The sequence below is a fragment of the Hemicordylus capensis genome, chromosome 3, assembly GCF_027244095.1.
Source record: "Hemicordylus capensis ecotype Gifberg chromosome 3, rHemCap1.1.pri, whole genome shotgun sequence".
NCBI classification, from domain to species: domain Eukaryota; kingdom Metazoa; phylum Chordata; class Lepidosauria; order Squamata; family Cordylidae; genus Hemicordylus; species Hemicordylus capensis.
In genome coordinates, this window is record NC_069659.1 from 261,724,122 (window position 1) to 261,738,224 (window position 14,103).

At 41.4% G+C, this 14,103-nt stretch overlaps 1 protein-coding gene across 4 annotated transcripts in view; it reads left to right on the forward strand.

The window, feature by feature from the left end:
• Positions 1 to 14,103, forward strand: part of CHST15 (carbohydrate sulfotransferase 15) — a 109,829-nt gene that overhangs the window by 77,169 nt on the left and 18,557 nt on the right. For all 4 annotated transcript variants that reach the window (XM_053311547.1, XM_053311546.1, XM_053311548.1 and 1 more), the window contains 3 exons: positions 649 to 1,701; positions 5,907 to 6,246; positions 12,285 to 12,434. In XM_053311547.1, coding sequence (XP_053167522.1) covers positions 1,159 to 1,701; positions 5,907 to 6,246; positions 12,285 to 12,434 — 1,033 coding nt within the window. In that variant the 5' untranslated portion in view covers positions 649 to 1,158. The remainder of the gene's footprint in view (positions 1 to 648; positions 1,702 to 5,906; positions 6,247 to 12,284; positions 12,435 to 14,103) is intronic.

Here is a 14,103-nt window from a genome sequence, read left to right on the forward strand (position 1 = left end):
TGAACACCTTTTGGGGACTTTCTTCTCATTATTATTTTGGTCTCCAGGCTCATATGGAAGCAGGAGATCATTTAGAAACTGTGATCCTAAGTTGTTTAGGCCATGTAGGCTTGTGGTTCCCCACATATTTCTCCTAACTCAGGATTTTCCACTCACTTGAGTAAAGATTATTACAATTATTCATTTAACACTATTGCCCAGTGTTTAATACAGTGACAAAACATTTTATTTTATTATTTATTTTATATATTTATTTAATTTGACTCCAAAGGTTCTAGGCAGGTCACAAAAATAAAAACATTAGAAACAGAATAAAACCAACTATTAAAAACAATTAAAAAATTTAAAACATGCAAAAATTATTAAAAGTCTGGCTAAAAAAGTATGTCTTAAGGGCTCTTTTAAATGCTGGTAAAGTTGTTAAGCCACAAATGTCTATAGGGAGTGCATTCCACAGCCTAGGAACAACTATAGAGAAGGTCCATTCCAGAGTCATCGCCAGACAAGCAGGCATTTATATGGAGATGGACCTCTCTTGATGATTTTAATGTGCGGTGGGGACAATGCAGTTTTAATATAACATATTAGTGCACCTTCTGAGCCAACTTCTTTATTTTACATTACCTCTCTCTCTCTCTCTCTCTTTAGGTTATTCAACAAAATTCTCCAAAGCAATGTTTGTAAAGATGAAGCTTCCCAAAGAATTCTTCAGTCTTGGAAGTTACATAAAGGAAGTTATTTAATTCTCAAAAGCATCTTCTTTCTCATATACCTTTTCTTTAAAAAAAAAAAGAATCAAAAGGACAATGAATTCATTTTGTGTTTTGTTTCTTTTCACTCTGTTAAATGAAGTCCCATTAGTCACCTTTTGTTCAATGGGAAAAACCTGAGCTAGTTGCTTTTATTTTTACTATTTTTTTCCTCATTGAGCCTCCTTTATAAAACATATTTGGTCCACATTTTATGTGCATCTAAGACACTGCCATATTTGTTTCAATAATTATAATCTATTTTGGTTTTAATCAGATTTTTTTTTTTTTTACATTCTCAATTCTTCACTGGATTGCACAAAGCATTCTTGATTGCTTGGGAGAAAAATGAACTTGCTGCTTGTCTGCTGTAAATGGATTTTTACGCCAATACTTTCATGGTACTAATATGAGGCATTGCATTCATTGTTGCATAGCATTGTTACCAAATGACTTGCACAAACAGTGTTTCAGGTGCCGAGGGCCAAGTCACAACAGTCAAAAGCGCCCTCTGTGTAGAGGAGAAAATAAAGTTCTGTTGCACGTGGATAGCAAACAGATGAACTTGCTTGCAGTTTTGGAAGTAAGGACTGATCACAGTGAGAGTTGGACTGGACTATTTTGCCTGAAGAAAGGGAAGCTATGCAGCTTAATGTTTGGATTACTAATAATGATGCTAGTAATGGCATCCTATATACTGACTGGAGCTAAACCTAGCCTCTTGCTAATGCCACCAGCACTTCATTTTGGAGCTTTTACTAGCAATTCAAACTTAATGGACAATGCAAGCCTCTGTGATACAAAAGACCATTACCAGGCATCTAAAATGAATATTTCATATGCAAAGGATTATCCAAGCATTAAAGTAATTATTGACACAATTGCTTCAAAGACTACATTCAAAACAAGACATCTTCCAGACTTGGAAGATCTGAAGAAACAAGAGTTTCATGTGAGTATAAGAGAGGAAGAATTTGTTGCTTCATTAAAATGTTGCTTGATTTCTTTGTGTTGGAATACTTCCTCAACATCAATCTAGTGATGTATTTTTAGTCAACACATGTCTGTTTACTGACTACGAACATGGCAGATACAATTCATTTCAGGAAATCTTTGCCATTTGACACGGTGGATTCATTAGCCACTGTATTCTTTTCTTTATGCATGCTCTAGGTATTACCAAGTAGGTACTATAGCGGCAATAGTGTAGACCAGTGGAGGCCACTTTGTCAACACACTTTCATTGTGAGAGTCATTTCCCACTGTGGTGATCTCTGTGAGTGCTGCACTTTTCCCAAGGTTGCAGGGAAGGGGGCGCTTGAAGAGAAACATAACCCTGTCAAGCCCCAGTGCCATCTTAGGATGTTATCTTGGACTGCTGGAAGCACTTCCTAGTGCTCTGTGCACACCTTCCAAGGTGGCACTGGGGATTGGGAGTGGTCTTTTTCCCTTAAAGGAGCCCCACTAGTGCTGGGCAAAACACAGCACTGCATGGTGGGTATAGTCACCTTTGCATGGTGCCAGGCGAACTATGTGGCATATCTGGCTTTGGCTGAACCTCTGCACAGGCCTAATGAACAACAAATCAGGGAGCTGCACTTAGGGGCAACAGCAGCTGCCGCTGACTTCTAGGTCTTGCAGTGAAGAATATTTGAATAGACAGTCTTATAAGTGCTTGAAACGCTTCTCTGTTCCAGTATCTCAGCTGGAGACTGAAACATTTGTGTACCTTTTACCTTTGAGGAATATGGGAAGTTGAGGGTCCAAGATTTGGACTAGTGGATGATTTTGTAGCAAGGATTTAGCAAGGATCCTTGTAGCAAGGATTTAGTGTACTAGCTTATACTAGTAATGGCTGCTGTTGTACAGATGTAACAATCAGTATCTGATATGACTGACTGTATATGGGTGGGTAAGGAAAGAGTGAGTTTGTTTATCTAACATATTTATATATTGCCTGATATGTGTGTCTCTAGGTGGTGTGCACAATTCAAAACAATATAAAACAGTAAAAACAGAACTCTTTCACAGGATTAAAACATTAAAATCAATTGCATAGAACAAAAACAATTGTGCAAATGTGCAAAAATTTGTGGGAAGTGTGCAAATGTGGACATAGAGTCATATCTGGTCCTGAAAATTATGAGTGACTTCAATTGTACATGTGGCCTAGTTAGAACATGGAGGTATGGATCTCAGACGTGAAAACTGCTTTATCATTAAATGCTTTTGTATAGCCTCATACAGTAGATGCAGGTATGCATGTGAACAGAACCGGGTCTGCTACTGCTATTGCTAGCCCAATCTGAAATGAGTAAGCAGGGAAATCTCTAAACATACCTTATTTTTTCCTAGCCTCTAGCCTTGTTCTTCCAAGGTGGTTGCTGATATGACGAGTTGTCAGAAAGGAGTTAGTTGGTTCAAGGAAATGTAGAAAAACTGATGAATGTTTGTAAGTGTGTGGGAAGCTAGCTAGGTTATAAACAGCACAGCAAGAAGAAGGAGCAAGTGATCAGTTGAGGACAAGCTTAAATGATATTATGAATATTTTGAAGCACAGTCTCCCTTCCTAAAACAATTCTAAAGTCCTAAAATAATTCTGAAGCAGATATAGTAATATACCAAACTTTTCTCTAACAATTAGGAAATAGTGTTTCTCAACAATGAAAGTATTCCCATCAATTACTTAGACAGCAGTCCACAAATATGGTTGCCATGGTGACCAACAACTTAATTCTGGTGATGAGGACTGGGAAGCAATCTGCAGCCAGGATATCTCATAGTATTTTTGCCATTTTGTTTCAAACTGCTGGCATTTCCTCCATTAGGAACCTCAGTTAGGTTGCCAGAACAGGGTCTGTTGCTTTGTCTCATTCTGCCATGCCCTGCAGTCCTCTTGATTGACTGAGCTGGACCAGTCAGCAGCATTTCTAAATCTGTGTTTTAGTCCACTTTAGTTCCTGCTTCTGTTCTCTCCTTTATTCTCCTCCGGCAGAGAATAAGTCCTTTCTCTAGACCTTCACTCTTCTCCTGGCAGGTACTCTTGGCTGGCTTATCTCCCTCCCACTTCCCATCCTAGAAAGGAAAATAGGCAATAACGCCAGATGCTTTGCACCAGCATTGTCTTGGACTGGGGATTATGTATTTTGGTTAAGGAGAAAAGGTGCTCATTAGCTTTTTAAACCCTTGCACAGATTTCTTCTGCATTGTGCATTGACACCAATGAAGCTCTTCGTTGGGGAGATAGGCACACAGAATGAAGAACTTGCCTGTGGTAGTGGAACTGGAGAAATGGGGGAATGGTTATATAATTGTGAGAGCAGCTAGATCGGATTTCAGCAAGCTAGGGCTGGATTTGGAGAAGAGGAAGTCTGTGTTCTGTAGTAATGTGTGGTATGCTTGCTACTAAGGAGAGAGGGGTCAGTGTTTAATTTTTAGAAAGATGTGTAGCAACAGTAATTTCGGGGTGGGGCACAACACTATTTGTCCTATCCCTTCTCATTTAAATATGGCAAGAAGAGCAGGCTGCACTTGCTCAGTACAGAACAGGAAAAAGCACTCTGAATGAACTCAGAGAATCTTTTGCTAAATTTTCAATCGACTTTGAGCATAATTTTGGGGTATCAGGTCCAGACATAATTTGTGTACCTCTAGTTTTAGGGGGAGGGTGTTCTTTGATACATGTTTCGTGTGAGGGATGATGTTTATGCTTTGCTAGTAAGCCAAGAGTGGGCCCATATATTGGTGGGATATTGGTGGGCCCATATATTTAGACTTTGTAATTCAAAATTTTAAACCTGAACATTAATTTGATGTACTCATTTCATCTTCATCTAAATTAGTGTTACCTAATTATTATTCCTTGCAACTTATTCTTCAGACTACTTCAATAAGGTTCTCCTGTGTTCACACAGCACAGAACTGGGACCATTCTTAGAAGTCGTTGCACATGTTCACTTTGTTAAAATTGGTGCACTATATCCCTAATGATTTTAAGTGAAGTAATGAAATAAATATTGAACTAGGATCTTTGTGACTGTTTTCATGGGAGCTGGAAGTGCTCTATCCCTGGCTTAAAAATGCCTAAGTAAATTGAAATGCCTAAACTATTTACTCTGAAATAGCTCCATAGAAACCATAAGAGCCACTTGAGTTTTGTTACAGATTTGGCTTTGAAAATCCCCTTGCTGCCCTCACCTCCTTGCTTCAACAATAAATGTAATGTATAGATATCATTGAGATCAACTGTATACTTTCAATAGTATAAAGTATTAGGTTTCTGTACCAGATAAATTCGTTCTGTGTTTGCCACAGGATGATCATGCCAGAAGCAGCATGAAATGTGCACTGTTTAAGACATGAAGAGCACCCTGTGTGAACCCAGGGACCCTAGAATGTTCTGCAATTTCAAAAGACATTCTTTTGGCAAAATTGCAGAATGTTCTGTGGTGCTTCACTGAGTTTGTACAGGGACTTGGTCAGGCTGGAAGTAGCATGTGAATCATGTGCTGTTTCTAATATGGCTATCGTGCTCTCCAAACTAGTTACAGACATGGCTCAGCCCAGTTCCTGTTGCTGAAGCCCCAAGTCTTTTCTCATTTGGCACCAGTTTCACAGAGACAAAATGAAAAAAACAGTAGCAGTTAGTTCAGTTAATTTCCAATAGGCCAGCCAAGACCAGGCGTTATCCTTCATTGCCCATTTTCCACCCCTGCCAAACTCCACCACTGCACATTTTCAGCAGTTGTCAGATAAAGACCCTGCCTACATGGTCAGGGCAACTTTAAATATGATCTCTCCTATGTAGAGTGGCTGCCATATGGAAGCATTTATTGAGGTTTTCCATGTTACGGGGTATATGAGACTTACCCCAGAAGGGTTTAGGTTCTGCAAGATTTAGGCAAAATAATCTGATCTGTTGATTATTGATTATGGTGATTATGTTAATCTTTTCTGGGTCTAAAACTGGAGTTTAAAGATAAATCCCTCTTCATTGCCAGATCTACACATTATCCTGATTTAAGCCGTGCAGCACCTTGGGGTAGATTAACATTAAAATCGTTGGAAAGTCCTACCACTGTGATTATTGTAAAGCTGGAAATGAGACCATATTTTCATTCGCTGTTTTCACTAAAGCTTTTATTCTTTGTTTTGCAGATGTTCTCAGTAATACCTAACAAGTTTCTTCCAAACAGCAAGAATCCTTGCTGGTATGAAGAATACAGAGGAAACACTACCACAGATCCTTATGCTACAAACTCCTATGCGTTATATTCCAAACGTTTTCGGGCAATATTTGATTACCTCAGAAAGGTATTTTGGAACCATTTGTATCCTTACAAGGAGAAGCACTACCGGCTGCGCTGCCTTCCCCATTTCTACATCATAGGCCAGCCAAAGTGTGGAACAACAGATCTTTATGACAGGCTCAGGTTACATCCTGATGTAAAATTCTCAGCAATTAAAGAGCCTCACTGGTGGACACGAAAACGGTTTGGTGAGTAAACACCCTGTCTGGCATTTCAGAGTTGTGTCTGCCGGGATTAATACTTAACTCCTTAGGAAGCACTATCTCTTTGTATTTGAAGTTTTTCAGTCCCTGGGAAGCTATAAACCTAATGCTGGCAATCCAGAGATCTGGCTTCATTGGCTGGCTCTGTTACAGGCTGCCTTGGACACAATTTAGCCTCATCTTTTTACATCCCATAACAAACCTCTAATTGGCAGCCTGATGTAGAGAAGCCCATCAGCTGAAATGCTGTGGACAAGTGCATGCTCCCTGTGTACTGCATGGCTTTTACACTAAGTACACTGGCGAGAACTTATTTTTCCCAGTATAAAAGGTATTCATGTCTGCTCCCAAAGTGGTATAAAGAGCAGTTCTATAAAACATATTAATGCTCCACATTCAAATAGACACTAAAACTAATGCACAGTAATATAGTACTTATTAAAGTGGTGTGCATGTCTGAATGACACACCAGTCTCCCCAGTGTCTAACCACTAACTTTGTATAAATCTCACCACTGCAACACATTGTATCTCAGTTCAGCTTCTGAGGAAGCAATTCTCAAAGATACCTCCCCTCTGAGATATCTCCTGAGAGGACCATTACAGAGAACATTGTGAGCCCTTTCTCATGATTGGTGAGAGAGGGCTTACAGGGTCAGCAGGGAGGAAGCCTTAAAAAGTTTACCTCCCCACAGACGATTCCCGTTGAGAGTATGGGCATGGCCGCCTTAGACAACATGGAGATTAGGGTGCTGGGAGGTGTTGCCCTGCCCCCTGGAACCCCCATATTGCACAGCACAGATATGCAGTGCAATATGGGGACCCCCCCCCTACTCAAAGCCGGCCAGGAGCCCTGCAAGCAGCCAGGGCTGGCAGACGATTACCAAAATGGGGTTAAAAGAACACTTGCTCTCTTAACCTCATAAGAACAGCCCTGCTGGATTAGGCCCAAGGCCCATCTAGTCCAGCATCCTGTTTCACACAGTGGCCCACCAGATGCCACTGGAAGCCTACAGGCAGGAGTTGAGGGCATGCCCTCTCTCCTGCTGTTACTCCCCTCATTTAGGAGGTGTGGCTGGCCTGGCAGGTCTCATGTGCAGACAGAACCTAGTTTGGCTTTGTTAGCCTGGTTTTATCTACCTCTGTTGCCTTCACCCATTGGTGAAGCATATCGTTCCAATCCCAAATCCCTTTTCTTCATTGCATGCTATGCATCTGCAACAGTATTTAGAAATTTAGCTATGGAATAATGTGTGAATATTTTCATGTTTGTGTAATAATTTATATAAATGATTGGAAGTCTGTTTTTGAAATTTGTGCCACATGTGTGTCTACTGGACCCTGTTAAGCATCAGAATTGGAACCTCTTGAAATGCTTCTAGAAAATGCTTCTAGAATCCTCAGGAGAGGAGAGCTGGTCTTGTGGTAGCAAGCATGACTTGTCCCCCTAGCTAAGCAGGGTCTGCCCTGGTTGCATCTGAATGGGAGACTTGATGTGTGAGCACTGCAAGATATTCCCCTCAGGGGATAGAGCTGCTCTGAGAAGAGCAGAAGGTTCCAAGTTCCCTCCTTGGCTTCTCCAAGATAGGGCTGAGAGAGATTCCTGCCTGCAACCTTGGAGATGCCACTGCCAGTCTGTGAAGACAATACTGAGCTCGATAGACCAATGGTCTTACTCAGTATATGGCAGCTTCCTATGTCCCTAATAGAGACCAGCAATCACATAAATAGCTTGTGTATAGAACTAGATGCTTCACACTCAGTTGCAGCCACATGGGAGCTGCTTTTCTGGGGTGTGATCCCATCAGACTGGGGCAAAGGCTGCATGTGAATCATGTAATCATGTCACTGGGGCAAGTTGCAGGAGGGTGCCAGTTGTATGGAGAAGACATACATGATCAGCCAGCCCAGATGGTTGCATTATTCACATGCAGCCATCAACTGTGTGGGATTGTATCACAGATTTTGATGCCATAATCAGCCCAGTCTGACTAACACACACACACACACACACACACACACACACACACACACACACACACACGCACTCACTCTCTCGATGTTCTTATCTGATGGTGAGCTTATCCACAAATGTAGTGGCAACACTATTTGATGTCTACTTTGCTAGAGTGCCAGTTTGGCAGGAATGAATGTTGAAACAATTTAAAATATTTGCCTTAAAATATTGACACATTGACATCAAACTATATCACATTTCACTACTTTGTGGACTGTTGGTAGTCAGTCCCAAGCCACTCAAGTAAATGCGTTGCAGTTTAGTATGCTGCAGTATCGCACCCCCTTAACATATTGCCTGATCTTGTTTAAAAGTAGAGATTAAGTAATGAAAGACATGCATGTAACACCATAACATGCATTTTTAATTTGTTTTAGCTTTTTATTGTTTTAGTAGTTTGTTTTAATTGTAAACCGCCCTGAGCCATTTTGGAAGGGTGGTATATAAATTAAATCAATCAAATAATCAAATAAATAAATAAATACACACACGATAATCAGTTCCAGGAACAGGTAATTTAGAGCAGAGAAACAGCAAAGTATGTACCTCTCCATTCTAAAAAGAAGTGACAGTGTGCACGCCTTTTATTTCTCCATTTGAAATCACCCCAGACCACTTTCCCCACCAATGTGTGCCCTTGTTCTAAATTCCGCCTCCCCAAGCTTTTTTCCTTTCCTTTTCTTTTCAAATTACATTAGAACTCTTGTATCCTCTCAGCAGTAGCCCCTTTCCAGTTTGTTTTTCAGAAGTTTGTCCCTAGAGGGTCCTATAGAAAAGGGTTTAAACAGGAAAGAGCAGAACAGAGGGAAGAGACAAAAGAGAAAGGACACAAAAGTTATAAGGAAGAATCCAAAAATAAAGAAGCAACTAGTTGGTATCCAAGTCCTGTCTACTGTGTCCTCTTTACTGGAAGCAAGATACGTGTGACACATGGTTAGTTTCTGAATAAAAAAGTGAACTTTTCATAGCAAAGCATTCTAAATCCATGTCTCTATGAAGGAAGTGAGCTTCCTATTCTTCTTTTGATGGGTTTTTAAAAAAGGATTTTAGAGATTGCAAAGCATTTTTGTGTTTTGCTTTCAAAACATGCAAGAATTAAGAACTTGAGAAAAGCTGATTTCAAAGCAATTGAGATACAGTATTTTCATTGCTTGTTACCGAACACTAACGTTTCTTTTCTTTCTTCCCTGCTGTGTTGGCATCTCAGTCTGGTTCTTGTTTGTATGTCCCAACACACAAGGGAACAGCTGAGTCCCTGTGGATTTGAACCTCTTTTGGATATTTGCTAAGGCTGTAGATGAGCTAGGAGACTAAGTTTTATATCCCTGACAGAGGAATATTTTTGTAATGGGCATAGATCCATCCTGATTGTTCATACTTTTGCTCTTTCTGCCATACATACATACATACATACATACATACATACGGGTTTCATTTGTTATCCAGGAGCTCAACAGAAAATTGGCTTGAACAGGAATCCTCAGCTTTTCAGATTCAGCTCATCTCTGGTATTTCTATTCAAGCTCTAGGAAACAAAAGAAGGGTGAAATGTGGTAAATGGGTAAAGCACTAGATAATGTTCCATATCTCAATAAAAGAAAATCAGGAGATTAACTAGATATACTATATATGATGCTCTGAAGGAAGGGTGGGATGCAGACATAACAAGTTATTTGCAGCAATATGTTGGAATCCCCCAAAACCAACCTTATGGATTGCAGTTCAATGGTAGACCATCTGCTTTGCATGCAAAAAGTCCCAGATTCTATCCCTGAAATCCTGGAGAGTCACTTTTATTAACTGTAGACAATACTGTGCTAGATGGCTTTTGGTATAAGTTGGCTTCCTATCTCCTGAAGGATAAGCAAGTCATGCTATCAAGAGTTCTGTCAAATAAAGGAAGCCATCATCTTCTGTTAGCAGATATAATTATATTCATATGAGCTGAGAGTAGTTGAAATATGCACATTACAAAGCATTCTCTGTCTAGATGCACTTTGGATTCCCCACCGTGCTATGTCACTCTAAACCTGTCCAGAGACCTCTGCTAGGCCCTTTTGAAGTGTATTGTTTATTGATGACATCACTGCTGCATGTCAAGCCCTAGAGGTCTTGGTACTTGTGCCATTCACATCACAAATTGGGTCCTTCCTGTAGAGTTATAAGAAAGGGAGTGGCAGGGACAATCTATCCAAGACATATAGGTTATAGAATGCTTATATACAGGAGCTTTCAGATCCATTGTGTGGATTGCAGTCTTCTCAGATAATAAAGTGCTCCTCATCTTCTTGGGTGACTATAAAGCCCAACAACACTGTTCAGGTCACCACAGATGCAGCAGCCTTGGAATTACATATCAGCATACACCAGGCCCTAGAAGCCTCTGAATAGCACACCACACTCTGACACAATAGAGACCTTGACAGTTTCTGGTAAATATCCTGTTTCATCAAAAATCCACAGTGGTCCATGGAATTTCCATTTAATTCAGCTATATATTTGTACAGAATTCTGTTGGATAGATTTCCAGGCCTTAATTTTGTACATTCTGTTAGTCCTTTCATTGTCATGTTCAGTGCATGTACAGTGAACATGTGTACAGATCTGTATAGGAGTAGAGTTATTCACTTCTTCTGTTGACCACATAAATGTCCTATCTGTATTTTGCATTTCAAGGGACCTGTACAGGGGTGGAGCAGCATCGGGTGAATGGGTTCAAAGAACCTGGGCTGCCACCAATCGGGTTGCGAGCGCGGCCCCAGACACGTCCCCCGTGTCTGACGTCAGACACATGGCTGTTATTTCGGTCCCAAACGAGGCCCCATGGCCCCATTTGGAGCCAAAATCGGCCCGCGCTTCATTGGCAGCGCGACTGGAGTGACTCTCCCTGCCTTAAAGGCAGGGAGAGCAGCTCCTGGTCTCGCTGCCAATGCAGCGGGGCTGATCAGTCTCCCTCCCAAACAGGGCCACGCAGCCCCTTTTAGGGGAGAGATCAGCCCACGCTGCATTGGCAGTGTGGCTGGAACAGCTCTTCTTGCCTTTAAGGCAGGGAGAGTCGCTCCAGCCCATGCTGCCCAATGCAGCACAGGCTGATCTCCCTTCCAAATGGGGCCCCATTTTGGAAGGAGACCACGTTCCCCGCATCTGACATCAGATGTGGGGGCGTGGCTAGCCGGGCCCCTGCGTTTGATGTCAGATGTGGGGGGCGAGGTTAGGGGGCCGTGGCCTCATACAGGCTGCCACCAGCCTCACTACACTCCTGGAACTGTACCTGGGTTCACTTCTAAAGTGAAAGATTGTATAGTCATTTACACAGCATGTACATGTGTAAAGACATCTGAATGCATGTATCTCAACAAGGCAATTATTCTTGCTTCCTTATTTGTTTATTTCCATGGAGACTGAGCCATGGAACTGTACTAAATGTAGAGAATGCTAGGCAGGCTTTCCTGGGCTTATGGTTTTCTTGCACTTTGCAGCCTAATGAGAGGACCATCCTTCAGTATAATAATTTTTTTTAATTAGAATCTTCCAGGAAAATACCTTATTGGATCTTCATTACAGTCTAATTGTTTCTGGATTATGGCAATCACCATTTAACACTACTGATCCTGCAGCTCTCTTGCCAAGGTTGCCCGTGAGGGGACCTATTACCAAGTGGCCATGCTTGTTCATATAACCACAACAACAAAACCACCCCCTACACACACACACTATATTATGTCCAAGTAAGCACTAATGGTTTGTGTGTAACAAACATAGCTGCCTGCTTCATGATTTGTACTCGCATATGCATGTTCATACATTATGATATACAGTACCAGTTTCCTCGGCAGCAGTTTATATAGAAAGCTGTTGAGCTGCCTTTCATTTAGTTCTTATTTTTCATTATGCTCTTTGGGCAGAGTCTTCCATTCATCTAAAGTACAGATCAGTAGACTGCTCCAGTTTAAAACTGCTGACTGTTTTCAGGTTCCTTCTCACTTCCCTTTTCATACTTGTTTCAGGGATAATTCGTCTGAGGGATGGATTTCATGATCGCTACCCTGTGGAAGATTACCTGGATCTCTTTGACTTGGCTGCCCATCAGATTCAGAGTTTGCTGCAGGGAGACAGTTCAAAAGGCTATAATAAGATGATGAACAACATCATCATTGGTACATAAACTTCTGCTTATGGGGTATATGGTGATGGCACTAGACTTTCTGTAACAACTTTTGTAGTTACCTGTGCAGTGTAAGAATTCACTGATATCCTTGTACAGTGCAAGCTTGTCAGCCTTATACAAATTTGTCTTCAGGCAGTAATGAAAATATTTCTGCTTGAAAGAAGAGCTTTAAGTACCTTTAAAGTTTTTGCTTATGTTTTTCAGTGTGAATAGTTTACATTTAAAAGTTCACCTTATTTATTCATAAAATGGATTAGTTACCTTTCCCAACAATATACCCTTCTATATACAATGCAGCTTGACCCATAATATAAAACTAGTATATATGGTATATCAAATAAGCATGAGAATGAAAACAAAATGGACATGCTCAGCAGAATTTGGCAAAACATTCTGTAAATAAAAATCTTTCACTTGCTTGTAGAAATCCTGGTTGCCCCTCACTATTTGCTCCTGAAGGAGTTCCACAAAGTGGGTGCCATAACAGAGAGGGTCCTAGTTTGCACTTCCTTTAGTGCAGGGGTGCACAACTCAAATGCCCCAGTGGGCTGGAACCAACCATGACTTGCTACATGGGGCCAAGGTCAACTTAATGCACGTTAATTACTACATTAAAATTTAAAATATTAATAAAAGTGAGATGGCAGAGGATTGTTGTCAGTAGGCTTTATTCGGGGAGTAGGGGACATCTGGTCTCAAGTGTCCAGCTGCATTGAGCTGCTGCCGCTCAGTTGGAAAGGCCAAGAGCTCTTTTATGGCTCCTGCTCTTGCTGCAGGATATTCCTTTCTGGGAGCCAGCAAAAAAGTCCCCGTGGGCCGGATCTGGCCCCCGGGCCTTATGTAGTGCAGGCCTGCTTTAGTGTAAACACGTAAATGATAGAATGCAAAGCAAACCTCTTCCAGTGATCTGAATGGGCAGGGGGTCATCTATAGGAGAAGCTGCTCTTAAATCTGTTGCGCACTCAGAATGTATTCAGCAGCAGCTCTGTGTTGTTTTGGGGCTTGTCCGGCTTAGTTGCAAGAGAACAGAAAGAACGCCAGAAACCTTCTGCTCAGATTTCACATATGCCCCTGGAAAGCCCTGTCTGGCATGAAAATGCAGTGATGAGTGAAAGTTTCCCTTGCTAAACTTCTGCTTGCTGTGTTGCTGTAAGACACTGGAGCTTTGAAAAGTGGCATCTATAGACATAGGCCACCAGGTGTAAGAAATGAGACAGACTTAGGTTTCTGCACAAAATAGGGCTTTCCTACCTGGGAGGGAAAGTGTAAGCTGCAATTGCCTAAGAAAACTTCCAGTGTGGCCTGATATAGGCTGACTTCCTAAATCCAGAAGCTACTAGTCCTAATCATATTGATATGATCAAATAAGAGCTTGCTGCTTTTTCCATTGGCCAATATTGTGCCCAAAATGCTCTTTGGGGGCTTTTAGGATCAAGGGTTGCTGCAGACTAAGGAAGCACTAGTACTCCGAATGAAGTGCTTGTGCTGTGAAGGCACTGCTGTTGTGACCTGCAGTAACACCACACGTGGCCGTAGGTGGAGCCATTTTTGTAACTTTCCGCTTTCCCCAGAAGCTCTCCTTGAGGACCAGAAGTAGATCCCAGTGGTTTGCACAGCCAGATTACAGAGAGCACTTCTGGGGGCAGAGGAGATTGGCA